The sequence below is a fragment of the Leptopilina boulardi genome, unplaced genomic scaffold, assembly GCF_019393585.1.
Source record: "Leptopilina boulardi isolate dan_hultmark-lab unplaced genomic scaffold, ZJU_Lbou_2.1 LbouV2_191, whole genome shotgun sequence".
Lineage (NCBI taxonomy): Eukaryota > Metazoa > Arthropoda > Insecta > Hymenoptera > Figitidae > Leptopilina > Leptopilina boulardi.
In genome coordinates, this window is record NW_026137742.1 from 248,657 (window position 1) to 276,136 (window position 27,480).

The 27,480-nt window shown below is 32.9% G+C and overlaps 1 protein-coding gene across 1 annotated transcript; it reads right to left on the minus strand.

Annotated features, from left to right (window-relative positions):
* Positions 1–7,372: 7,372 nt before the first annotated feature.
* LOC127277926 (uncharacterized) lies at positions 7,373–27,423 on the minus strand. The gene is made up of 4 exons (XM_051299375.1): positions 27,278–27,423; positions 21,344–21,512; positions 20,896–20,984; positions 7,373–7,644 (listed from the first exon to the last, which is right to left on the minus strand). The coding sequence occupies exons 2-4, from the start codon at positions 21,499–21,501 to the stop codon at positions 7,535–7,537; spliced, it is 357 nt and encodes a 118-aa protein (XP_051155332.1). The 5' UTR covers positions 21,502–21,512; positions 27,278–27,423; the 3' UTR covers positions 7,373–7,534.
* Positions 27,424–27,480: the final 57 nt, after the last annotated feature.

Genomic DNA, 27,480 nt, shown 5'->3' on the forward strand with positions numbered 1-27,480 from the left:
AAGTCGCTTTGTAGGCACAAAAAAACATAAACGTGACAGTAACTCTGGACATACAATTGATCCATGTATAAGTTTATATAAAAACAACAAATCGTTGTACGCCAATACGGATTCAATCCTTGGTAAATTTAATTTGAGACGCAAATCACTATAATCATGACTATATCTATCATAGAAAATTCCAAGTCTCTTAGCAGCGAAACGCAAAAACCTATTTTGAACCCTTTCTAATCTTGTGATTAGATAATCATAGTAAGGTGACCAAACGACTGATATATTCAGAAGTCCTTGCCTCACTAGAGAAAGAAAAAGAGTTCTAAGTACATGAGGGTTTTTAAAATCTGATATATTTCTTGTCACAAAACCAAGCATTCCAACAGACCTAGCAATAGCACTCGATATGTGTTCATTGAATAAAAAATTCTTGCACAGCAAAAGTCCAAGATCACTAACTTTATCAACTCTCTGTAAACAAACATCATCAACCATATATCGATGCTTAGGAACAATAGTGCGTCTAGAAAAGGAAATTACAAAGCATTTTTTAATATTCAATGGTAAACAATTCAGGGAACACCAATTGGAAAGTCTATCAAGGTCAGCCTGAAAATTGACAAAGTCATTGTGGCCATGTATTTTTAAGAAAATTTTTAGATCGTCAGCATATAATAAAAACAAACAATATTCAAAAACTACTTTTACATCATTTATAAAAATCAAAAACAATAATGGCCCAAGTACCGAGCCCTGTGGCACACCAGATGCAGCACAAAAAATATTTGAGTATTCACGTTGAATACGCACCAATTGCTGTCTATCAGATAAATATGATTTGATAAAAGATAAAAAAGTACCACAAAAACCCATCAATTCAAGCTTTGAGACAAGAATCGAATGATTAACTTTATCGAAGGCTTTAGAAAAATCCGTATATACAGCATCAACCTGGTAGCCAGCTTCAATGGCAGGCGTTACAAAATCAGTAAACACACCCAAGTTTGTACTAACTGATCTGCCCTTAAGAAAGCCATGCTGCTCGTCTATAATAATAGAAGAAGCGGTAAAAGAAATGACGTCAGCAACAATACTTTCAAAAATCTTAGCAAAAACACTTAGTATTGTTATAGGTCTATAGTTGCCAACATCACCCCTGTCACCGGACTTAAAAACAGGAGTAATTGACCCTTTTTTCCACTCCGATGGAAAAACTCCATAAGATAAAGATAAATTAAATAATATATACAAAGGATGTACAAAAGACGAGGAGCAAGCCTTTATCAGTGCAGGAGGTATACCATCAGGGCCAGGCCCTTTATTAACATCCAAACTCTTAAGCTTCAACATAACAACCCGCTCAGTAATTTCCACACTTCTAAGGTCTAGCAAATCTTTAAAAGGAAATTCATAGTTAGGTTCATATGGACCCGCATCCGAAGTACAATAAACAGACTTGAAATGCGTTGCAAATAAATTAGAAATATCTTTACTATTACTACAAGTGACATTTCCCAATTTCATAATACCAGGAATAGAAAAACCGTTTCGCCTAGAATTAACAAAGTTCCAAAATCTTTTAGGGTTATCAATTATAGACCCTTCAGACTTCAAAATATAATCCTTATAACAATATCTTGACAAAACTTTACATTTAGTTCTGAGCAAAGAGAAAAACTCGTAGTCCGAATGACATTTTGTTCTCTTGTAAACTGAATGCGCGCGCTTCTTTTGAAGGACGAGCTCCCTCAATTCAGAAGAAAACCATATTTGGTACGTAGATTTAAATACCTGCTTTACTGGAACAAAAACTTCAAATGCCTCATAAATATATTTATAAAAAATATTAATCGCTTGTTCAATATCAGAATTCTTAAAAATTTCATCCCAGTCTATACTATTTAAATATGTAAGGCGTTGTCCGCAGTGGCGAGACAGCCGGTGTCGCGAGACATTAGGATATTTCAGACAGCTGAACTGACTGTGCTGGCACTTCTGGTCTGAAAGTCAAGTTTTATTGTGCTTCAACTTTTCAATATGATACATACGTTTTTGATGTACGAAATATCGCTATACTGTTAATAACAGTTTCAAGATATTTTAAAAGTTTTATTTCCCATCGGTATAAGTGATAATATATAAAAATTTCCGGAATTTTCTGAAGGGTTAAATGTTTTGAGTCTTTAGTATTTAAGTTTCCTTCAAAATTTCCAGAGCACTATGAATTATTGTTCGATGCATATGATTGTACATCGTCATTACCGAAAAATGCTGTTTCCGCATTGGCGAGACACTTGTTGTCGGCAGTGGCTTTTTTAATCTAATAATATTGTACATGTCCTAATGAATTTGATATAATTTTTGTACGTTTTGTCGACAATATTTTTCATAACTATAGTTTAAATTGAAAAAGATGAACAGGAAGAAAAGCTTATATGTTTTTAATAACTGTGACATGGATTAGCGGCTCACAATGAGAAAAATATTTGCCTGTATTTTTATGATTGAATGAAACAATATTATGATTTAAAGGCATCAATTATTATACTCTTTCTCTTTGATTCCTTTGTTTTTGTGACGTTTGAACGATGAAGACTCTGATTTTAAGATAGTGTCTCGCCACTACGGACGATTTTTTATGTCGGTAGTCGCGAGACATTATCGTAAATCGGCAATAACTTCTTTTTCCAATATCTGTTCTGTAACTGTATAACTTAAATTTGCAGTATAGAGTCACACCTATCCATGGATATATATACAGACTTGATGATCTTGAAAATGTGAGTGCTATAACAAAAAAACAAAACGTGTCTCGCCACTACCGACTCTCCCTTAGAAATTCCAGTAGTGTCTGCATTTTTAAAATCATATTTTATATAATTCGAAGATGGAGATTTATTATTTACAATATTATCTTCATAAATTTTCAAAAACAATGGTGGATGATAGCTGTCAATTGAAAGCAAAGATTCAGTACAAGATAATACCAAAAAATAATCTTGAAAATTACAAAAAATCAAATCAAGCAAAGAGCCGTGTTCGTTGACAAAGTTATTAATTTGAAACAAATTTAAAAAATCAATTGTGTCAGAAACAGTACCTGTAATATTTCTATGTAAACTCAAGGAACCTGGTTTTGCTGTACAGGAAGGGATATGATTGTCTGAAGGTTCAGCGCAATAGTCCACAGTCCAAACAGCATATGGCATATTAAAATCTCCCATCAGACAAACTTTCGCCAATGGCATTTCTTCCAAAACAATTTCAATAGCATCAAAAACTTCAACATAAATTTGTTCAGACGAATTTGGTGGAATGTAAAAAACACCCAACAAATATAAAGCATGACCAATTTTAAATTTTACAAATAAATGTTCAACATTATTGAGAGGAGATAATATTAGAGAGCTATTTAAATATTTTTTACAGCAATCAATACACCACCCCCCCTACAATATTGACTAGTGTTTTTATTTCTGTCAAACCTGTATATATCGAAATCATAGAAACCCAACTCCGCATCATAAATATCCGCCGTTAACCATGTCTCAGTAAAGACGACTATTTGATAAGTCGAGAGCGAGACAGACTTACACAGTTCATCAAGCTTCGTTCTCATATCTCTAACGTTCTGGTAATATATGGACACGTTGCGTACACTCAGTGGGTATGTCTGGAGAGCTAATCGGCTCGATTGTCGCTGGTCACTGACAGTTCGCTTTCCTGCTCCATGCGTAACACCTTTGTCACTGTCGATGTTGAAATAATTACAGGAACTCCTCGACTATGTGCTAGCTTCAAATTTTTCTCGCCCTTCTGTTGTCTCAATATTAATTGTTTCCTTGTGTCGGAGATTTCTTTCTGCTGCATCTTTGTTTTGTCGGTGGACATCCAAATGTTTAACAATTGTTTGCTGTGTTCCGCATTTTTCTTTGCATTCAGAAACTCTTGTCGAATAGATTTTGACGTTTCCCCCGTTGTACAAATTATTTTCATCGGTCTCGGCTTGGCATTCTGAGGTCCCTGAATATAGGAACATTTCTTAATACTTATATGTTGGCAACATCCACGATTGTTGTTGTTCATTTTTATTTAAAAATTTTTGTCACTTTTTTCAGTTACAGTGTTTTGATAACTTGATTTTTTTTTTCGTTTATACTCCTGCCCTATTGGCCTATTACGCACTCGACAAGAGTCCCCGAGAAATACTTTTTATGGATGAAGCATAACCATTCTACAAATTTTTGCAAATTTTTAACCTAATGCGCCTACAGTGCGACTTTCGAAGATAGGAGTACTCTCATTTTGCCTGAACCACCCGTCATTGGGTTTTCTCGCCAGAGAAGAGGGAAACTGTAGAAAAACCTCTTCTGAGTACAACCGGTTTATTGACTGTCTAGTTTCGGCGGTATACATCGGACAATTAATCGACAATGTATACCGTCGCACCTAGACGTCAAACCTCCCGCTCAGAATAGCTCACGTGTCGGAAAAATCCCCGGCTGACGGGGGGCGCGAACCTCGTTCGCTCAACCCGCACAGCCTGGAGCACCAACCAACTGAGCTATTCCGTCGGTGATAACTTGATTATAATGTACGGCGAACTGAGAGACGCTGGCACAGAAGCTTTAGTGTTAAGGGCACATAGAGGGGAGTCTTTAAATTCTGATTGGTCAATTTCAAAAAATTTCTCGCGCATTACCGGAAGTCGAGATTCTCATCCCGATTCCTGTTTAGAGCGAAATATAAATCACGTGAATATTAGAAAGATATTTCTTTCTATTTCATTATTCTCAAATCATTTTTTATAAATATATTTTTTTATTATCAATTTTCTGTTTTCATCAAGATTAAAAAAAAATTTTAATTAATTAATATTGTAAAGAATTTATTGAATAATTTTTTTTAATTGTTTAATTACAAATAATATAATATAATGTAATATAATTTATAATAATTATATTATTATTAATATTATTATTATTATAATATTATTATATATTAATTATATTATTATTGTTTATCTGAATATTCACTTATAAATATTTTTATTAACAGAAAATTTTCTTTTATTTAATAAAAGTTTTATTACATACGACTTTTGTTATATAGAAATTCTTTTAATTGAAAATTCTGTCAATAAAAATACTTTTATGTAAATATGATAGTAGCATATAAACTTTATTTGAGTACAAAATTTAAAGGTCATATTGACTGTGCAATAATAGGTATTATATTATTATAACACCATAATGTTGAAATAGTAATACAGTAACGATTACAAAAACAATATTATTTTTGTGAGATCAAAATCCCAATAAGTGTCCGTCAAATAAAAATAAATTTTTAATTTTTCATAAAAAATTATAGATACCACGCGCGTTTCTTTTAGCTAGTTTATACTAATATGTAATTTTGCATTAAAATATAAAATAAATATTGCCCGTTGATCTATAATTTTAAATGATAATATCAAATTGTTTTAGAAAATGTGAATTTGAATTTTTATTACTTAATATTGTAAAAATATAATAACATTTAATAATAGGAAATTATCACAATTTATAACCAAAGCAAATATTATTTTTTTAAAGATGCAAGTCTCTACAATGTACCAAATTCATCTTGGCATAATGTAAAAGATTTTCATAACAGTATGGAAACATCCTCAACATCATATGCCTCAACATCTTGTGATGCGGACAATTCTACAGAAATCAATGTTTTCGAAAATGAAGATACCATTAAAAAGGAGACAGAATACAGTGAATATGAGATTCTTAATTACGATAACGATATCATTACAATTGATGACGATCTCACACCGAATGATTTAAATACACCTACCCTTGATTTTACATCATTCTTTCCTCGTCGGTTATCAGTAGAATCATCGGAAGTTTCTCGAATTGATTTAGGGCCAGTCTCTTCATTGATATCACCTGCAGCATCTTCCTCAAATTCCTCCATTCGTCAAGAACCTAGGACGTTTCCCACAACTTTACGAGAATGTTCTACCCCATTGTTGACATCGCAAACGTCATCCTCTCTTTACCGATCATCATCGGCTACATCTTTGGTGAATTCTGCAACTCGTCGAGAATGTTCAACCTCATTATCTCCATTACAAACGTCCATTTTCAACCGATTTTCACCGAATTCTACAACTGGTCAAAAATCTTTGACAATTTCTACAACTCGTCCTACACCACTGCCTCCAGCGCAAGCGTCTACGTTTTCTTCATCATTTTATGAGCAGCCATCTCAACTACAATCTTCAAATTCTCGCATAAATCTACTCAATGCTTCATCTATTCTAGGAAAACATTTTACAATACAAAACATTCCCACAAATGATTTATCAAAAAAAGCAAAGATTGTCCCTCCATTAGATCGGTTCGCCAGACGAATGTCTATGCAAATGCCAGACAGTACTCTAACCGAAACTTTAAAGCAATCGAGACGAGATTTCAAAGAAATAACATCGACTGAAAACCAAAAATATTCGATTAATGTAGATGATCTTCTTTTTAACTTATTTACTCATGAATGGGACATTCTGAGCGACGAGGAACAAATAATTTTTTTCAGTCGTGCAATAGAAATAATGCAAAAATATCAAACCGATTGAATCAACTACTTTCTTTTTACACATTTTTCTATTGCTTATTTCGACAGTCAGGAAAAAAATCGTGTCATTTCTGTTTTCCCATTTAAATGGGCGATCTTTTCTCCATTTATACTATTACTTTGAATTATTGTTTTGTATGTTAACAAAAAGGGGAAACCTTTCTTACTTACCTTCGTGTCATTTCTGTTTTCCCCATTTTTTTTTAAATTTTCTCGAAATAGTTTGTTTATTATTCGGAGGTTTTTGGGGTTGCTGATAAAAAATTTACCTCCATTTCTAAAAATTATAAATTTTGGCCGCTATATTGGATCCATTTTTAATTTCTGAAAACAAAAGGTTCGATTCTTAATCAGCGATCACAAAAACCCCTAACTAACAAATTTCAAGTGATTCCAAACAAAGTAAGATTTCCAAATTTTTAATTCCACGATCAATTTTCTTTATTTTTAACAATTTGTTATTATTAGATTATTTATTCTTGTCCAATCTTCTTTTTTATGATCTTCGTTTCACAATTGACAAATTAAAATTAATTTGGTTAGATAAATAATAGTTTTATTATCGAAAACGTTTAATAAAATTGTAGGTGGCCAGTACTGTTTTTGTAAGGTTTAATTTCACAATAAAAATAACTTTTTTATAATAAGAAAGTATATTTGTTAAAATGTGTAGTAAAAAAAATTTTTAATATCTTAAATCGCGAATAACCGGGAATTAAAAGAACAAAAATTATTAGACACCTTAATATAAAGAATATAAATTGAAGACTTTATTTGAGAACCGAAAAAACAATATTTGTTGATATTTATTTTTCAATTAATTTTTTTAATTCGTTGTAGCATAGCCATTTCTTGTTTTTGAAGATGTGCTTCCTCACATCCATCAGCACTAGAAGTCTTTCCCTTCTTATTATCTTCTTTTTCCCGATAAATTATCTTCGGATGAAGAAGCAGAAGGCATTCTAACAGTGGGTATTTCAGAAGTAGATATTTGAGGAATAGGAAATGAGGAGAATATATCTGTAAAGACAAATTGCAATGTTAATTCTAATGTTTATACAGCTTCTACACATGTATACATAAGTAAGTAATATATTATAAAAAAATTCCGCAACCCCTTTTAGATTAAGGGAAGACATCACCCACAATTTTATCTACACCAATAAAATGATTTAAATCTTCATTATTTTTACATTATTTTTTTGAGAAAAATTCAATGTACATAAAATAAAATCGGTCACAAATATTTTGACTTCGTTTGAATTTTTTTTTTTAGAAATTAACAAATTTAAAAATTCATTATTTTTCCAAATAATTTTAAATCATAATTTTATAATAATCTCTTTATATGTTACGTTCCGAACTAGGCGTGGTTTTTAAATAAAATGAATTTTATTTACTTAAATGTAATAAGGCTGATTAATCAGGTTGATAAAGCCTGATATTTATTTTTATGTAGGATCGTGGTCACTTGTCAAAACTACGGGTTTTGCGTTACAATAATAAGTCAAATATTCCCTTTTGTAACATTTATTGATTAAATAATAATTATATAGTAATGATTATACAATAATGATACAAGTTTACAATTCTTTTACTTACTTTTAGCAATGAAGTCGGATAAATCGATGATTATAGCTTAGTCGTTATAATTGGTTTTGATTTGATTTGAAATAGTTCGTTTTGGTCGCACTTGTGTAACTTTAACGACTTAGATTGTTTTATAACTATTTAAAGAATTGCAATATTCTTTATTATTATTTCTCGTCACTCGCACCTTTGACAGGAATGAATTTTATAGCAGGTGTAAGAGAAGCAACATATACTAAATTGACAAATTTAGAAAAAGAGATAATGCAGGATTTCTTTAGTATTTATAGTTTGTAACGTGGTAATTTAATTATCCCGTTTAAAGACAGTTTTCAGAGGTTTCGCCGAAAACTAAATTATTAGTAGAATTTTTAATATTAATTAAATATCGCGTTTTCGATAAAAAGTAAGAAAAATAATAGCCAAACCCGGACTCAACCTTTATATTTTTCTTTATTGGTTATTGTTTTATAAAAAATAATTATTGTATTTTTTTATATATAAATCTTACTTCATGTACTTTGTTTATAATAATTTGTAAAAGAAAACATGTACAAATTATTACTGAAAAAGAGCAATAATATATTTCTCAATGAATAGAGAAATCCACATTTGCTCAAATTATTATTTTGTTATTGTATAAAATTTGATCAGTCGGGTGAGAAAGAAGATTTCAATGAAGAAGATCTTCACATTTTTGGACTTTATATTATTAATTATTCACATAATTAATAATCACATCCGATATTAATTGGGATCTGACACGGAAGTATACCGAGGATGTCAACCCTCAGGGGCCACACGCATTGCGCAGGTCACTGGGTCAGGCGACCCTGCTGTTGCAAATCAGTTCGAGTTTGGCTACTCACAGATTAAGACAGAGAATTAATTGATTATTTATCTTTTTTTAATTGTTTTGCCGGTATAACCGAAAGTATGGATTATCGGAAGATATTGAACAAGATCAAAGGTTAGTGGACAGTTCTTCCCGAAATCTGGCATCTTTGTGGTGAATTTATACGGAAAAAACCGAGAATAAACAGGATAATATTGGCCGACCGCATGGCAAGGAAAATGGACGCCAACCTGTTCTCGCCGGCTGATCTCACCAACTAGTAGTGTGGATTTCTCGAGTGTAATAATTGAGTTTAATAAATTCAGAATTAGAAATAATTTATATAAAAATTATTTAAATTGCAGTGTTTCATTTATTAAATTCAGTGTAGTGTGTCGTTCTCTCTCACCTGTGTGTGTAACTCACGTCCTGAGAATAAAATAAATGTTTCGCTTAGTGTAATGTGTGAACTCGCGGTAAGTCGAGCTAGCCCGGGTAGAGTTCACACTTCGAAACGGTCAACGGGGATCCGGGTAATCTTTTACCTGGCGCTGAGGAGAAACCTCTAAACGGATCGCCGTGGGTCTTTTTATAAATTCAAAGCGTGGAATTTATAAATCGGAAAAGTGTATGATTAACGCCATTTTTGTAGCGTCTTCTCTATAGAATTTTCCGTTGAGCACATGTTCGACGGGAATATAGGAAATTCATAGAGAGAGATAGAGAATATCGTTACAACAGTGGCGCCCAACTCGCGGATCAGCATAGCTGAGAGAGAAGTGACTCATAGTGTTTTCAATTATGAAAAGAAAATTTTAATTGGATTTCATTAGTGAAAAGTTTAAAATGAAAATTTAATTAAAAGAAAATTTGTTTTTGTGTAAATCGAGAATCTACACTACTGGTGAGTAAAGTCAAATTTTTTTTACTTAAAAGAAAAATTTAAAATTTATTTGATTGACAATTATCTGGTCTGACAGAAAAAGAAAATTTTTTTTTCTCTTGCTTTATTGCTTACATATAGTAATGAAAATTTTTTTTTAAATTATGTTTGTAGTAGCTTAAAATGCATTTATTTTCAGCATGTAGAAAATGTACCAGCAGTGTCCCCTACTATCCCTCGCGAATAGAGTAATATAGTAGTATCGCGACAATTACAAGGAATTTTTTTTCTAGAAAAATAAGAAAAAGTGATTTTTTTTAAAGAAAAATTCTCGGAATATTGACACACCGGGATAGAAGTGAAAATAGGGAATTAGAGAAAATAAAATCAGACAGTCATAATAGTGGAAATAAATTTAAAAGTACAAGTAAATAAATTTTTGACAAGTTCTCAACTATGGCTAATACTCGAGCTCCATAAATTTTCAAAATGTTTTTTTTTGGTAACTAATAGAAAACTTTGGAAAAGTTACCAATATAGTGTGGAAATTTATGAAATTTCTGGAAAATTCGGTAATTTTAAAAATATTCAGTAACAAATTAATTTGTTTACGGAAAAATTTTCAAATCGAGTGTCATGAAAAATAGTGCAGTGAAAATTTCCGTGAAATTTTCCGGTAATTTATGAAATTTTAGACAATATTAAGTAAAACGACCTTTAATGACAGAAATTTATCTAATAAAGTAAAGTTGTTAAAATTTCGTGAAAATAAAATTTTTTTTCCTCTAGAAATTTGTGAAACAGTGGAAAAATTACCGGAAACATTGGAAATTTAAGAAAAGTAGTGATTCCAATGAACTTTGAATATTTTAAATTGAAATTTTTTTTCAGAATGCGGTTAAAATTTCCGAACCGAGTGTCAATAAAACAATGTACCGGAAATTTACCAGAAATATTGGGTAATTTATCGGTAATTTATGAAATTTAGAAAAATAATCACATAAATTATCCCAATAACAGAGTTTAATAATAAATAAATATTTCCAAACAGAAAAAGCAAATTCCAAAATTACGGAAATTTTTGGAAATTTTGGAAATTTTGAAAATTTTAGAGAATTTTATAATTTTTCAAATTTGGTAGTGTATAAAGTGATTAAACCAAAAGTTAAAACAATTGTTTTGTGTTTTGAAAAATTAATATCAAATTCCTTAATTAGAACATTGAAATTTAAGGAAATTTTGGAAATTTTCAAGAATTTAGGAATTTTAGTGAAATTTCTTGAAAATTGTAATTGTGTTAAATTTTCTTTGAGTTGTTTTGTCAATAAAAATGTCGGACGATAGTAGATCCACCCACACACCCAATCAGGGAAACCCAGAAGCAGAATTAAAGAAATCTGGGGAGGAAATAGAATCGGAAGAAACCGCGAACACATCCGAAACCCAAAGTAAAACGGGAACCAGTCTAATAGACGAATTAAGAACAAAAGTCCGCGCTTTTGAGGAAATGCAAGAACAATTGCGGTTACACGATTGTAACACCTCAGGTTCTTACGAAGAATTACAATCGCGCATAGAAAGGTTAATCGCGCGAATGACAGGACATACGGATGTACCATGGTACGAAAATGACGAAGCGTTCGTTATACCAGCAGGGGTAATACAGACGTCAACCCCTAATACTCCCGGTTCCGCGAGAAATTTTCCTCTTCCTGAAAGCCCAATAACAAGTGGTGGGGGAAATAATTTTACAGAAAACAAGTACGAAAACATTGAACAAAACTTCAGACCAGAAAATTTTCACAACACTCTTCCACCCCCAAACTACCACTTCCCAAATGTAAATACGCAAATAAGAATAGAAGGGGAAGGGGTAAAACAAAAGTCAGCCTACAATGAAAAAACCGAAACCCAAGAGTTACGAGAAGCAATTTTTGCAATGCAGAATCAAATTAAGGCCCTGACAACAATGGTACAAAACCAGACTCCACAGATAGTATCGACTACATGCCCGACATGTCACACAACGACAACAGTCACAAGACAGTCGACACAAACGTACCATAATAGACACTTTGACAATCACGGACATGTGTACCCGACTATAGAAAACACACAACCGCGGTTTTCAACAAACGTGTCAGCGCCACCTACGGTTCAATCGGTTACTCACGGTAACACGAACGTATCGTTTTCAGGCTTGACTTGGAGTGGAAATGAGGGGCGGTTTCCTCCTCAACAAGGGTACCAACAGAAAATAGACCGGTACTCTCAAGCGCAATATGGGCAAAATGACCCATTGTACCCCCCGACCAGTTTGTTTCCTTACGTGAACCCGACCTCAGCCTCACAAGAGAAACAAACAACAGACGGGTACGCGAGACAAAAATTTCTTCCCAATACGCGAAATCAGAATCGATCACCTAGAGACGTGACAAGAATTGTCGAAAGCTGGAAAATAAAATTCGATGGACAGAAAAACTCCAGTATAGACAATTTCTTGTGGCGAGTTGAGGAAGGTAGAGAAGCATCGTTTATGACAGACGAAGAGCTTCTCGTAGCAATGCCTTTCCTTCTAACAGACATGGCGGCTCACTGGTACCGACAAAACCGCCAACGTTGGTCAAACTGGGAAGATTGTAAAAGACACTTCCAAAGAAGGTTTGGCGACTCCAGGTTTCAGGACCGGCTGGACGAACAGATTCTCTCTAGAAAACAAGGTCCCGGAGAATCTGCAGCCGATTACCTAACCTGCATGTACGGACTTTACCAGCTGTCAACCAGACATATAGACATGACAGCACAGATGGATAGAGTCCACGCCAACCTTCGCCCAGACTACAGAAGGGCAATTAGAAGATTCGAGTTTTACGATTATAACGGACTCGCGGATTTATCCGACGAATACGAAAGAGTAACCGCGATAACAGACGACGATTTACCCCCACCACCGCCGGAGAAATCGCTAATTCCGGAATACGCATTTCAAGGGCAAGGTAAGGTAAAATCAAAACAGAACACAATCGCGGCGATAGAACCAGAACCGTCAAAAGTTTCGAAACAGAATACGGATATCGAAACGGAAGCGAGTTCCGAAAATAAAACCGATCTTTGGCCCAAAACAATGGATGCATTGATAGCAGCGTTGGTGAATGGAAAAACGTCATACCAACAAAACAATCAACATCCGTCCAACCAGAATCGCGGAGGTTCCAAATGGAACAAGAAAAAGTACCCTCCGTCAGATAAGAAATCGGACAAAGAGAAAACCCCTATTTCATCGGAATCAAATAAGAAAACCGACAGTAATTTTGACCCCGATGAAGTAATTTGTTTTAACTGTAAGAAAAAAGGTCATTTTCAAACAGGATGCGCTAGACCCAATCGGAATGATTATTGTAAGCGTTGCGGAAAAGAGGGGGTTAAAACAAAATCGTGCGAAAATTGTCCGGGAAACCGAAAGAAGGAGTAGAAGTAAAGGTCGCTTCCCCCTCCTTAGACACAACTCAGACCTCAACACCAGACATTACAGTAACCGTGGATTCTTCCGTACCCGAAATTCTAGATAGTACACGGAAATCCACAAAGAAAGTTGATAGGAAGTCGAAAAACAGGAAAGCCACCCGTCCAAATGAGGCTGACCAAACTGTCCGAATCAACGATCGAGTTGAGGCATGTAACGGCGCGTACCCATGGAAGGGCAATCGAACCATATTGGCCCAATTGAAAACGGATACCGCGCCACAAGAAAATTCTGAGTCGATACCTCTGCGGTTAGAAGTAAAAGAACCACCGCCAGAGGATAAAGGTTTTAATTTGAGGGTATTCACGAACATTAGGATAGGCAATACCCCCAACGTGCAAGCCCTAATAGATAATGGTGCTTCACGTACTGTATTAGGAGATATCGGTTTAGCAATTGCCGAAAAGTATAAAGCGGAATTGCAACCAGCAACCGAAAAAGCAGTCATGACCGCCGACGGAACGGTGCGTCCAGTAAAAGCTGTCTGCTATCTCCCAATAGAAGTCGATCGTGTGTCCCGCATGATGAAGGTGTTGATAGTCCCGGGAATGGGTGAACAAGTTTTCTTGGGAGTAGACTTTATCCACACCTTCGGCGTAATACACGATGGTAGTCGAAGAGCTTGGTATATGTCCGACTACCCAGACTCTGTTCATCACTATACTGAAGAGGGTGTAGAAGCTATTAGTATAGAGGGTGAAAATGTCCCCACGGAAGCAGACCAAGTAAACGGCCTTAGAACAATTTCGGCCGAAGAAAGAGAAGATTTAGAAAAATTTGTTTCTTCTCTTCTTCGATTAGTTCCGATTAGTCCGAAAACCAGACGGAACATATAGGTTATGTATAGACTTCCGTAAATTAAACCGAGTAGCGAAAACCGATGCTTATCCACTACCGAAGATGGATATGATTTTAGAAAAACTCAGGGCAGCAAAATACATCACGACACTAGATTTAAAATGGGGTTATCACCAGATTCCCTTAGAGGAAAAGAGTAAAGAATATACCGCATTTACAGTACCAGGTATGGGACTATTTCAGTTCACTCGTATGCCATTCGGCCTGTCAGGAGCACCAGCGACTTTTCAAAGGTTAATTGACTCCCTTATTGGTCCGGAAATGGAACCATACGTATACGCATACCTAGATGATATCGTGATAGTGACTGAGACTCTCGAAGATCACAAGAAATGGTTAAAGATTGTTATCGATCGTTTACAAGAAGCAGGTCTTACGATTAATCCTGTAAAAAGCAAGTTCGGTCTAACAACCGCCCGATATTTAGGATTTCTCGTAAACCAGGAAGGTTTACAAGTAGACCCAGAAAAAGTCGAACCTATTCAAAGCTACCCCGAGCCAAAGACAATTAAGCAACTGAGACGATTTCTCGGAATGGCATCGTGGTACCGACATTTTATCCCTCAATTAGCAACACTAGCTGAACCCTTGAACAGACTCTTGAGAACAGGCATTCCGTGGCAATGGGACGAATCCCAACAAAACGCGTTCGAACAACTAAAAGAATTAATTGCGACTGCGCCGACTTTAACGTACCCCGACTTTACGCTACCGTTTGAACTACACACCGACGCAAGTGATTTCGGTATTGGTGCAGTTCTTACTCAACTACAAGACGGGAAAAATCGGGCAATAGCATACGCGAGTCGAACGCTCACGGAAGCCGAAAGAAAATACTCAGTTACCGAAAGGGAATGTCTCGCGGTAATTTGGGCGGTTAAGAAATTTCGTCATTACCTCGAGGGGTTTCACTTTACTGTCATCACTGACCACAGCTCATTACGTTGGCTGCATAACTTGCATAATCCGACGGGGCGGCTGGCTCGGTGGGCGCTCGATCTCCTAGAATACGATTTCGATGTGGTGTATCGGAAAGGTTCGGAACACCTTGTCCCAGATGCACTATCAAGAATGTATGAAGAGGAGATGGCGCTACCAATAGCTGCTTTGACCCCAGTCGAAGACCCTTGGTATTGCCAACGTATGAGGGAAGTTGAGGAAACCCCGAGGAAATTCCACGGATGGAAAGTTACCGACGGAAAACTGTACCGATATCGCCCAAATCCACTGATAGATTCGGTAATTGACGATTTAGACGCTTGGAAATTAGTAGTACCTGAAGAACAAAGACAAATAGTGTTCAATGAAATTCACTGCGAACCCCAAGCAGGTCACCTCGGTATCGAGAAAACATACCGAAGGGCGACAATAAATTACTACTGGCCAGGAATGTATAGGGACATAAAAGAATGGGTCGGAACTTGTGATATTTGTCAACGAATCAAACCCGACCAAAGACCAGCCGCAGGTCTAATGGGCAAACGTGTAGTCCAAAAGCCCTGGAAAGTAGTAGCAACAGATGTAATGGGTCCATGGCCCAAAACTTCTCTAGGTTACAAATACCTTGTGATTTTCGAAGATTTATATACGCGATACATAGAGTTAGCACCAATGCGAAAATCGAACGCGGAATCAATAATAAAAGCTTTTGAAGATTTGATTCTAAATCGTTGGGGAGCGCCCCAAATACTGATTTCAGACAACGGAACAGAATACGTAAATCAAGCGTTCGAAGGTATAACCGAGGCTTACGGAATTAAACATTCCTTCACTCCGATTTACCACCCACAGTCAGATCCAGTCGAGCGGGTAAATCGAGTGATTAAGACAATGATTTCCGCGTATGTATCGAAAAATCACAAGAAATGGGACATATATTTGAATAATTTGCGTTTTGCGTATAATACGGCAGTACACGGAAGCACGGGCGTAAGTCCAGCATTTATGAATACTGCCATAGAACCGACACCCTTTAATAACCTACGCAATAGAGTAGAGGAACCGGTAGATCCTATACCCGAAAACCAAGAAAAATGGATAGAGCGAATAGAAAAACTTAGAGAATTGCAAGATCTCATATCTTTACAAATGGACAGCGCCTTCGATCGTCAAAAAGTAAACTATGACAAAAGACGTCGACACGCGACATTCAAAGTAGGAGACAGAGTTATGTGCAAAAAGTTAATCACGTCATCAGCTCAAAAAGGTATCACCCGAGGTTTCGGAGGGAAAAACCAAGGACCACATACCGTAGTACGCGTATTAGGGCCGTCAGTTTACGAAATCGCAACAGAAAGTGGTAGAATATTAGGTAGGTTCCCAGTAAAATTACTTATCCCCTACAGAGAACCTAGGGAGGGGGGGAGTAAGAGACCACCTTAAAGCCAAGTCCCTTAGAATAGAAAATGTTTTATTTTAATTTGTGCATGTATTTATCTGCTTTAAGCTTATTTTTTTTTATGCTTCGCTTACGCTATCGCTTGTAAACTGAGATAATATGCTTAAATCAAAGTTCTCAATCGATGATCCAAAGAAGAGAACAGAGTCGTGAAGAAGATCATTGGATACATCAACATCAGTCACGACCCTTAAACTATGATTGGGAGGAAGGCACTTACCCGGTTGAACCGTCAACATCTCGAAACAGAAATCGTGAACGGCAATCATCCGTTCAATACGCTGAGCAAACATGGGAGCCGGCAGGTGCCGAAGCCAGCCGAAATACGGATCCAAGATCGACAAGAAATTCCGATTCGGAGGACGGTTTTACCCGTCCAGTTCAATCCAGGCCCAACCGAAGGGAGGACGAGACTTGGAGAGAATTCCGGTTAAGGACCGAGCCTAATAGACCTCCAAAACACATCAGGGAGTTAGAACGCCGAAGGCAAGAGCAAAGGACCGCAGCCGAACAAGGTCACAAACTTGGTCGAGAAGTTAAGGCCAAAGCAGATAAGGAGAAATCAGCCAAAGAAGCTGCTTATAAAAAGAAAATTGAGGAAGCAGAAGCTCTTTGGAATGAAAGAGAAGAGAGAAGGAGAAGAGAGACAGAAGCACGGGACAGAGCCGAACTAGAAGCGGCTAGAGAAATTGCTCGGAGCTTCGCCGAACAAATCGGTACGGAGGCCATTGTTCGTTGGGAACTACAACGGTCGACCGGGATGGTAGCCAGCTTATTGTGGTGCATCAGATGCCGCAATAGACGCCACCTTGAAAATGATTGTCCACATCGGGACCAATAAGGCCCATGTATAAGTTTTTTTTTATTATCATTTTCAATTTTCTTTTCTGTTTCTCCCTAGAGCTCATAAAAGTTTGTAAGTTTGTTTTTTTCTCTCTCTCTATTCCCATTTAGAAATCATATTCTGTTTTGTTTATCAGTTATTTGGTTAAATATATATTTAGTATTTTTTTTTAGTTTTATATTTAATATGGTATTTTAAAACCAAAGACTGTTAGTTATGAGAGAATTACAGTGAGACTAGGTAAAGTTTTCAGTATAACTAGAATTGTAAGTCAATTGAGATTATTTAGAATAGTTTTATTCCCTTAGAAAACTCTCAGGTTTAAACCGTGTACCTTAATATAGTCAAAGAGTAAATAGGCTGTGACTGTACCGTATTCGGATAAGGGATATGTTTCATATATATATTTTTTTTGTTGTGACTTTTGATAAAAATATATTACGTATTTTCTTTTGTAATATAAAAATTTCGAATTATTCCTAATTCCCAGTTCACTCCCTGTCAATGGTGTTCAAGAACTCCGAGGATCGGTAAGTTTAACAATTTATATTATTTGAAAAGAAATTGAAATAAAATACTGAATCGATAGTAGACAGAACATTGCTGGTTAAAGAGTAAAATCAGAATTAAAAGAGATTTTTCATATCAGTTTACCTGTCAGACCAGTGGTTAATCAAAATAGAAATTAATTGGTTCAATATTTAAATATATCAATTGAAAAATGCCTAATGAAAGGGAAGAATCTGGCCATATTTCTGAAAAATTCAGGAGATAGGTTTCGGCTAGGCCCAGGGGAGTTGTAACGTGGTAATTTAATTATCCCGTTTAAAGACAGTTTTCAGAGGTTTCGCCGAAAACTAAATTATTAGTAGAATTTTTAATATTAATTAAATATCGCGTTTTCGATAAAAAGTAAGAAAAATAATAGCCAAACCCGGACTCAACCTTTATATTTTTCTTTATTGGTTATTGTTTTATAAAAAATAATTATTGTATTTTTTTATATATAAATCTTACTTCATGTACTTTGTTTATAATAATTTGTAAAAGAAAACATGTACAAATTATTACTGAAAAAGAGCAATAATATATTTCTCAATGAATAGAGAAATCCACATTTGCTCAAATTATTATTTTGTTATTGTATAAAATTTGATCAGTCGGGTGAGAAAGAAGATTTCAATGAAGAAGATCTTCACATTTTTGGACTTTATATTATTAATTATTCACATAATTAATAATCACATCCGATATTAATTGGGATCTGACACGGAAGTATACCGAGGATGTCAACCCTCAGGGGCCACACGCATTGCGCAGGTCACTGGGTCAGGCGACCCTGCTGTTGCAAATCAGTTCGAGTTTGGCTACTCACAGATTAAGACAGAGAATTAATTGATTATTTATCTTTTTTTAATTGTTTTGCCGGTATAACCGAAAGTATGGATTATCGGAAGATATTGAACAAGATCAAAGGTTAGTGGACAGTTCTTCCCGAAATCTGGCATCTTTGTGGTGAATTTATACGGAAAAAACCGAGAATAAACAGGATAATATTGGCCGACCGCATGGCAAGGAAAATGGACGCCAACCTGTTCTCGCCGGCTGATCTCACCAACTAGTAGTGTGGATTTCTCGAGTGTAATAATTGAGTTTAATAAATTCAGAATTAGAAATAATTTATATAAAAATTATTTAAATTGCAGTGTTTCATTTATTAAATTCAGTGTAGTGTGTCGTTCTCTCTCACCTGTGTGTGTAACTCACGTCCTGAGAATAAAATAAATGTTTCGCTTAGTGTAATGTGTGAACTCGCGGTAAGTCGAGCTAGCCCGGGTAGAGTTCACACTTCGAAACGGTCAACGGGGATCCGGGTAATCTTTTACCTGGCGCTGAGGAGAAACCTCTAAACGGATCGCCGTGGGTCTTTTTATAAATTCAAAGCGTGGAATTTATAAATCGGAAAAGTGTATGATTAACGCCATTTTTGTAGCGTCTTCTCTATAGAATTTTCCGTTGAGCACATGTTCGACGGGAATATAGGAAATTCATAGAGAGAGATAGAGAATATCGTTACAAGTTATAAATACGACAGTTATTTCCATTAAATTATTGATTCTAAGTGTTAATTTGCTTCTCTTGCACCTATTGGCTATCAGGAAAGAACTATGTTCTAAGTGAAAAGTCAAATTAACTTGCACCTATTGGCTATCAGGAAAGAATACAATAATTATGGCGAAAGTAAACTGAAGGGTCGCTCTACGATGTTAGAGATTGCACCGGAACTTTTGACAAGCTTTATGGAAAAAGCTCTTGTTTATATACTAGTCGATTATGCTAATTAATGGGAGAAATGTCATATTATTGAGGAAGGGGTGATCTATAAATAGAATCACTTTCCTTATATGGTAATGATCTACATCGCATGTATGACATTGAATCTTCTTCTTTCTGAATTCTCTCTTTTATATGCTGACAATGGGCTTTTGAAGATCATATTACACTTGGATCTTCACAACCTTTACATTCTTCACGCGTATAAAAAAACAAGCTCGAACTTGCTTCACATTTTGCTTACATATATCCTATTTTTAGCTTTTCAACTTTCTGAACTTTTATGGTGAAAACGAATGTCATATCTCTTTTGAGATCGATTTCGTTTCCACACTCTATCCTATCAATATATACATAAATAAATACATTAAAATAAGACATATAGTTTAAGTATTGTAAAATTATCATAGAATTATATAAAATGTCTTATTTTAATGATAATTTTAAGGAAAATTAGGGAAAATTGTTACCGGGATGTAACATTATATTTTATATTTTTTAAAAATTATGAAATTAGTTAGAAAAATAAACAAATGAAATCTTTAAAGAATTGAATAACAATGATATTTTTTATTTCAAAATCTATTAATTTGTAAGAAAAATAAAAATTTAAGAAGGGTAAAAATATTTTTTGACTGATTCTATTTTATAACATTTGAATTTGTCTCCACCATTTACTATAAGAATAAGGAAAAGTTAAATCATTTGATTAATATAGTTAAAAATGTGGGTAAAGGCTCCCCTTTAAAAATTTACAGTTTTTAAATTTAGGTAAATATTTAAGTCTTTTTGACGTACAGTTGAAATATCAAGAGGTAAATTTCTATTCAAAAATTAGATCCAGAAGGGAATATTACCTCAAAAATTAGTGTAATTTATGTCAGTTTTTGACTTATAGATTAAAGGTTAAAAATAATATTTTCAAAAAATAAAATACTGTGTATCGTTTTAAAAATAAAAAAATTTCATTAAAAATTTTAATCAATTGCAATTGTGAGAAGTTTACCTTCTTCTTCACGTGCCATTTCTTCTACTTCCACCTCTTTCACTTCTTGATATGGATGAGGTGGTGCTTTATGGAAAGTTTCGACGTAACTAAAACAAAATTATTCAAATATTATTTTATTGCTTCTTTATTTTACCAAAATTTTCGCAAATCAATTTTTCAATACTTTAAGTGCTAAAAAGACAGTTTTTGAAAAAAAATTCAAATTCCGCTGAAGGACAAATAATAAGAGTAGTTTCACTTATTAAAGGGAGAACTGCGACAATATTTTCAATTATTTGAAGGAATTAATTAAAATTCTCAAAAAACCTGAATAATTCATTGGTCATAAAATAAAATCGGTAAGAAAATTTTTTTTTAATTTTTTGAAAATATTGTCGCAGTTACCCCTTAAAAATTAGAAAAATTGTTTTTTGTTAATTAAATTAGATAATTATGATATTATTACCCCATATGATCTATAGTTTTTTGTAGAAAATTTAAATCGTTGAAATATGGCCATTCAACTGTAGGAGCCTTTTGTGCTGCGGATCCCGAAGGAACGTATGTCTTCAATCTATACCGTTCCTTGGTATAACCGGCCACCAATATTTTCCAGCGGTTCATTGCTTGTGACACTGTATTAAAAAAGGGCATTAATAAATTTATTATAATTGTGACTTGATAAAATTTTATTGTGTACACAATAAATTTGATAGAATGGCAAAGGGTCATTCCATTATATTTCACCTAAAGTCGTTGCGGCCTAATTTTTAAAGAAGATGATACTTTCAGAAATGATTCTTTATGATATTTAGGAAACGAAATAAAGAGAATTAAGTTATAATTTGTATTATTTATCTTAAAATATGTATTTAAAGTGGACAAGGTGCGGAAAATTATCACCTTTTTAGCATTTAGAAACTTTTTTTAAAAACATAGAAAAATTGTTAAAAGTGTAAAAAAAATTATTGGTTCTTGTTCAGAATCGATTAATTATATCTATTTTTTAATTATTAAAGTTAAAGTAGTAAATAAATTAATATAATAGATAAAATAAGTTTTCAAAGTTTGTCTGTTAAATAACCTAATTTTGGAATTTTCATTAATTAATTACTAAAAAGTGGAATTATTAATTAAAATAAAAACTCACCGAATGTAAAGTATTTGCGGTGAACTTTCAAATTTTCTTAGCACTTTTTACTTTTTCCATTCATAAATACATATTCTAAGATAAATAATAAAAATTTTAACTTAATTCTTTTTATTTAATTTCCTAAATATCATAAAAAATCATTTCTGAAAGTATCAACTTTTTTAAAAATTAAAATTGGGATGTAAAATCTACAATCTCTGAATATGAGACTGCTTACCGTTTATATAAAGAAAAAAAAATTCCAAAATTTAGTTTACCGTTTTCTCATAAATATGTTCGTCTATCAGTAAGATTAATAAATCTTTGCTTTCGATGTAAACGTTATGGACATTTAAAAGAAAAATGTGAATATCCATATAATCCAATAAAAGTGTGCTTTAAATGTGGAAAAAAAAATCATATCGCAAAATATTGTACATCTCGTAAATAATTTTTTGATAAAAAAGTTAATTGTTATAAAGATATTCAATATCTTTCAAATATTGCAATAAAGGGAGCAAATCTTGGCATGGAGGACGATGTAACTATACAAATTACTGATAATTCTAGCAGTGGTGATGACAGTGACGAAAGTGGAATTGAAAAATGGCGAGATGAAGTAAATAGAAATATTGAAAAAGCTCATGTAGTGTACGAATATGGTAAAAAACAATATCATAATAAAACATATCAAAAAAAGAGGCAAAATGTATTAAAACAACAATATGAAAACGCATTTAAAATTCAACTTTTTTTTAAGAAAATTGTATACACCTAAAGCAAAATTTGATAAAGAGAAATTAAAAGGACGAAACTTTAATTGTTTTAATTGCCAAAGGCAAGGCCATTCATGAAAAAATTGTTCTATGCCACAAGTCAATAAATATTGTTATGTTTGCGGTTATTTAGGTGAAACAAGAAAAACTTGTCCAAATTTCAAAGACTCTTATAGATATTTACATTTGAAAGATTTAAATAAGTAATTGTTTTTGTAACATCGTTTTCATTATACAAAACTTCTTCTGTAAAATTATTCACTTCCAAAGTGAATGAATTTTACATGTAATTCAATATGAATGTAATTAATTTATAATCTCAATCAGCACGAAAACTTGCTGAAGCTTGCCGTGCAAGATGTCACGATATTGAAAAGTTATTAATATCAAATTTCAAGAATAAAAATTGTAGTTCAATAGTTTTAATTAAACATTTATTATTTTTAAAAAACTCCATAATAAAGTATATATCTCAAAATAATATAAATGCAGGTATAATTTTCGTTCAATTACTTAAATATTATTTAATATGTGGTTGTTGTAACTATAAAATTTGCTGTATTTATAAGTTTTCTTAATATTTTTCATAGTTTAATTGTAAACTGAGAAATAAAATTGTTTTTATTTATTAAGAAACGTATACTGTTTATTTAATTTGTGAGCTTATTTAAATAATTATTAAAAATATTTAACATTTTTTTCTTTAAATACTTCTGTGAAATGATTAAATTAATTGCATTAACTATTAATCTTGATTTCAAAATTTCAAATTCAATCAAAAAAAAAATTATTTAATTAATTACGTTAAATTTAATTTTGTTTTCTGAGATACTACTTATTTTTTTAAATTTTCTGTGGATAAAAGATGAAATGTAAAAAAAGGTACTGGGCAGCCGCATAAAAATCCCATAGAATTTAACAACGCATCATTTGTCAAGTAAGTTTGCAACAAACTTGCCACGCAAGCTGGCATCAATAAGACATTTTATTATTTGTCATAAATCCAGCACGTCAACCTTGCTGCAAGTATGCTACAAGCTTATTATGCTAATTACGTAGATATTGCTATACCAATATTACCCGTATTTTTAAATTAATGGAAATTTATTGATATAAAATCATTTGAAGGAATATAAATAATATTGTGATAACTTTGGGGACACGTATAATCTCCCATTACCCCGCACCTCCCTCAATCTGATACATGTCACTGATGGGGGTAACGAGAAATTCATGAAGAATGCAAAACACTTTGCTATATCTTCATGAATTTCTTGTCCTTAGCCGAGTCATTGGTAACGCGTTTTCTATACTTTTTCCAAATATCGGCGCGCCCCTTTTTCACTCCACGCTTTCCACTCTTTTTTCCATTCGCTCTCTCCACTTTCGCCTTACGGCCCATCTCTATTCATCCTTGCACCTCCCACTCTCAACGCGACAGGCCCTTTGCTTTCCTCGCGCCACTTCTTTTAACCTTCTGTTCGCCGGATACTTTTCCGAGCCGAATTTTCAATTATTTATTTAAATAAAAGGTTATGTTCGAAGTTAGATGTGTTTTTTACATCTTGTAGATCATTTAGACATAATTTATTATAAATAATTATTGTATCATAATAAATTATTATTAACTAATTATTAATTATAATTGTTATTACAATAATTATAATTTGTTAATTGTTAATGGTAGATATTATTTTTATAGTGATTTATAATTTATAATGTTATATATATATATATATATATATACAGGGTGATTTTTATGTCAGGTTGAAAAAAATCTATTAAATTGTATAATTAAAAAACGGGCCCAGGGCCTTATGTGGGCCCTACAGACAAAAAAGTAAATTTTTTAAATGGAACCAAGTATTTTCAAACTCAGATTCTTGTAGCCAGTGATTTCCTCTTTTCAGACATGTGGTAACTTGTGGGCCCAAAGTTAAATTTGGGCCCAAAATTCGATTATTTGTGGTTTTAAAGGTGATTTTCGTGTAACTTAGTTTTAAGGGGTTTTCGGGGTCCCTGATTACGAATATGAAGTCAGTTTTTAAAAATTTTCAATAACGGACCCAAAATGACTAATTAAAATTGAAAAAAATTAAGGAAAATTATGAAACTTCTTATTTTAGACTTACTTAGCCTGCTAATTGTTAATTCAATGTTACTTTTATTGCTCTTAATTTAGTATCATAAAACTTGAGGTAAAATAATTAATAGATTTTTTCAAATTTTAATATTTAGGGGCTTATAAGGCCCAAAATTAGATTTTCTTTGGTTTTAAAAGTGATTTTAGTGTGACTTAGTTTCGAAGGGCTTTTCGTGGTCCCTGATTACGAATCTGAAATCAGTTTTTAAAAATTTTCAATAGCGGACCCAAAATGACTAATTAAAAATGAAAAAAATTAAGGGAAATTATGAAACTTCTTATTTTAGACTTATTTAGCCTTCTAATTGTTAATTAAATGTTACTTTTATTGCTTTTAAATTAGTATCATAAACTTTGGGGTAAAAAATTAGATTTTTACAAATTTTAAATTTAGGGGCTTATAAGGTCCAAAATTCGATTTTTTGTGATTTTAAAGGTAATTTTAGTGTGACTTAGTTCCAAGGGGTTTTCGTGGTCCATGATTACGAATCTGAAATCAGTTTTTTAAAATTCAAAAAAGCGGACCCAAAAATACTGATTAAAAATTTTTAAAAATTAAGGGAAATTATGAAACTTCTTATTTTCAACTTATTTAGCCTTCTTATTGTTAATTCAATGTTACTTTTATTGCTTTTAATTTAGTATCATAAACCTTGTGGTAAAAATTAGATTTTTACAAATTTTAAATTTAGGTGCTTATAAGGCCAAAAATTAGATTAGAAAGTTCCCTGAAACTAAAATAACTCTTAAAACCACAGAAGATCCACTTTTGGAACCCATAAGCCCCCAAAATTTAAATTTGGAAAATAAACCAATCTTCCTTTTTGCCCCCAAAGGATAGTAAATTTAGAGCTGTGTAAAAGTAACATTAAGTTAACAAGTAAAATGCTAAATAGGTCTAAAATAATAAATTTCATAATTATCCTTAATTTTTTTTATTTTTAAATTAGTCATTTTGGGTATGCTATTTTGAATTTTTAAAAACTGATTTTAGATTCGTAATCAAGAAGCCCGAAAACCCATCGGAACTAAGTTACACTAAAATGAATTTAAAACTCAATCAGGGAACACAAAAACCCCTTAGAACTAATTCACACTAAAATCCCCTTTAAAACCAAAAAACTCGTTTTTTGGGCCTTATAAGCCCCTAAATTTAAAATTTGTAAAAGTCTAATTTTTTACCCCAAGGTTTATAATACTAAATTAAAAGCAATAAATGTAACATTGAATTAATAATTAGAAGGGTAAATAAGTCTAAAATATGAAGTTTTATAATTTCCCTTAATTTTTTTCATTTTTAATCATTCATTTTTTGTCCGTTATTAAAAATGTTTAAAAACTGATTTCAGATTCGTAATCAGCGACCCCGAAAACTCCTTGGCACTAAGTCACACTAAAATCACCTTGAAAACCACAAAATATCGAATTTTGTTGTTTAAAAATGAGTTTTAAAAGAACTAAAAACAGAATTTTCAGCCTTATAAGCCCCTAAACATTAATATTAGTAAAAATCTATCAATTTTTTTTCCCTTAAAGTTTATGATACTAAATTAAAAACTATAAAAGTAACATTGAATTAACAATTAGAAAACTAAATGAATCTAAAATAAAAAGTTTTATAATTTTCCTTAATTTTATTAATTTTTATGTCATTTTTGGTCCGCTGTTTTGAATTTTTAAAAATCGATGTCAGATACATAATTTGGGATCCCGAAAACACTTCGAAACTAAGTCACACTAAAATTATTTTTAAAACCAAAGAAAATCTAATTTTGGGCCTTATAAGCCCCTAAATATTAAAATTGGTAAAAATCTAATTTTTTACCCCAAGGTTTATGATACTAAATTAAAAGCAATAAAAGTAACATTAAGTTAACAAGTAAAATGCTAAATAGGTCTAAAATAATAAATTTCATAATTTTCCTTCATTTTTTTCATATTTAATCAGTCATTCTGGGTCCGTTATTAAAAATTTTTAAAAACTGATTTCAGATTCCTAATCAGGGACCCCAAAAACCCCTTAGAACTAAGTCACACTAAAATTACCTTTAAAACCACAAAAAATCGAATTTTGGGCCCAAATTTAACTTTGGGCCCACAAGTTACCACATGTCTGAAAAGAGGAAATCACTGGCTACAAGAATCTGAGTTTGAAAATACTTGGTTCCATTTAAAAAATTTACTTTTTTGTTTGTAGGGCCCACATAAGGCCCTGGGCCCGTTTTTTAATTATACAATTTAATAGACTTTTTTCAACCTGACCTATCGCAAAACAGCAAACGCCATGTTGGAAAAAGTAGTCACGCAGAGGTGAAATAAAAACATTTAAAAAAATATCATTTTTTCTACCTTTAAAGCTGATTCTCCATCTGATTTTTTTAAGAACTGCGTGAATAGAATTGCACTATAGCACAATTGTCACTCAAAATATTTTCAGTTTTTAACTGTTTTAATTTTCAAATGCAGTGAAACGCATATGCACGCGACACACGATATTGAAACAATGAGGTGTTAAAAAGACTTCGTCTTCACATTTCCATTAATAGCTCATA